This window comes from Raphanus sativus, unplaced genomic scaffold, assembly GCF_000801105.2.
Source record: "Raphanus sativus cultivar WK10039 unplaced genomic scaffold, ASM80110v3 Scaffold3110, whole genome shotgun sequence".
Classification (NCBI taxonomy): domain Eukaryota; kingdom Viridiplantae; phylum Streptophyta; class Magnoliopsida; order Brassicales; family Brassicaceae; genus Raphanus; species Raphanus sativus.
In genome coordinates this window covers 8,815-10,283 of record NW_026618417.1, presented here as the reverse complement: position 1 = coordinate 10,283, position 1,469 = coordinate 8,815, and the positions used below count along the sequence as shown (strand labels likewise).

General features: G+C 38.0%; 1 protein-coding gene across 1 annotated transcript; it reads right to left on the bottom strand.

Annotated features, from left to right (window-relative positions):
* Positions 1-244: 244 nt before the first annotated feature.
* On the bottom strand, positions 245-928 carry LOC108833863 (uncharacterized; the record flags this gene model as incomplete). Its single annotated transcript, XM_018607259.1, has 2 exons — positions 842-928; positions 245-770 (listed from the first exon to the last, which is right to left on the bottom strand). Coding segments are annotated over exons 1-2 (613 nt in total), but the record flags the coding sequence as incomplete, so codon positions are not given.
* Positions 929-1,469: the final 541 nt, after the last annotated feature.

Genomic DNA, 1,469 nt, shown 5'->3' with positions numbered 1-1,469 from the left:
TTCTCCCAATATTTTGTTGACAGTATACAATATCTCACCGTTTTCCCTATAACCTTTGCCAATTGATTGACTTGTCGTGGCTTCTTGTGGTGCCTCCTATCGTTCCTCTCTCTCCAAATAATATAAATTGTAGCTTGAAAGACCAATCGCAGCAGAATATAAGATAGACGATCAAATCTGTGTGTAGCTAGTTGTTGAAGAGTGATTTCCCAATCTGGATCAGGAGGTCGACCCAATAACGTACCAACTACCTCAAGCCAAAGTGTATAAGTGTAGGGGCAAGCGAAGAACAGATGGTCCCTAGATTCATTAGGCTCCCCGCAGAATAAACAGCCTTGAACCTGACCCCAAGCACGCATACGGTCCCCCGTAGATAGCCTATTCCTTATTGCAAGCCAAGATATAAAAGCAAACCGTGGAACGCCTAAGGGAAACCCGATCACTTTACTCCATGAAAAAGTAGGATATTGGAGATGGATCATCTGCCAAGCTTCAGCGGTGGAGAAAACCTTACCAAACTCATTTGTCTGCCGCTTCCAAAGGATCACATCAGGACCAGTGCGATCATCAGGTAAAGCAAAATTTTCGATTGCTTGGATAAGACTTCTCATTTGACTGTCACGGCACCTACGAAATGCCCAGCAACCTTCATTCCACACTTCACAAACCAGAGCTGTTCTTGCTATTCCCAGTTTCTGAGTTCCAATTTCCCCTACAACCTCAATCAACCTACCCAAAGGGTGCCATAGATCCGTCCAGAACCGAACAGCCTGTCCATTATGAATTTCAAACTGACAAACTGTTTTGCAATAGGCCTCAGTTGCAGCAGTTTTCGCCAAACCCAGGATCCCAGGCCGGTATCTCTGATGTCCCAAAATGACTCTTGGCGCACTAGATGCTTCCTCACCCAATCAGCACTAGATAACATAATTTCTTTACTTTTTAAATATATTGCTATCCATGTTTCCAAACAACATTATATTTTTTATACTGCTATTCATGTTTCCAAATAAATCACATTTAAACTGCTATTCATGTTTCCAAACAAATCTTTTCAAAAAAAAATGTTAATACATATTTCCAAACAAACCTCTTTTTAAAAATGATATTCATGTTTCCAAACAAATCTCTTTTGAAAACTGCTATTCATGTTTACAAACAAACATAATTTGTACTTGAGTTTTAATAATATAAATTAGTTGTAATACGTTATCTCTTCAACAACGATGATACATTTAAGAAACCAACATTTGTATTCGTCATTTTACAATTGATAAAGATTGTAGTCTTTCAAAATGTTAAAATCATTTAATGAATAAACATTAGTATAAAAAACTCACTCCACGCATGCGCTCGGATTATCATCTAGTTATCTCTTATTTGTGCAATCTGTTCCGCCTGTTATCTTGGTTGTTTTCATACCACTCATGTCATATTTAAAATATATGTTGTTTATTTTAGTGTCTGAC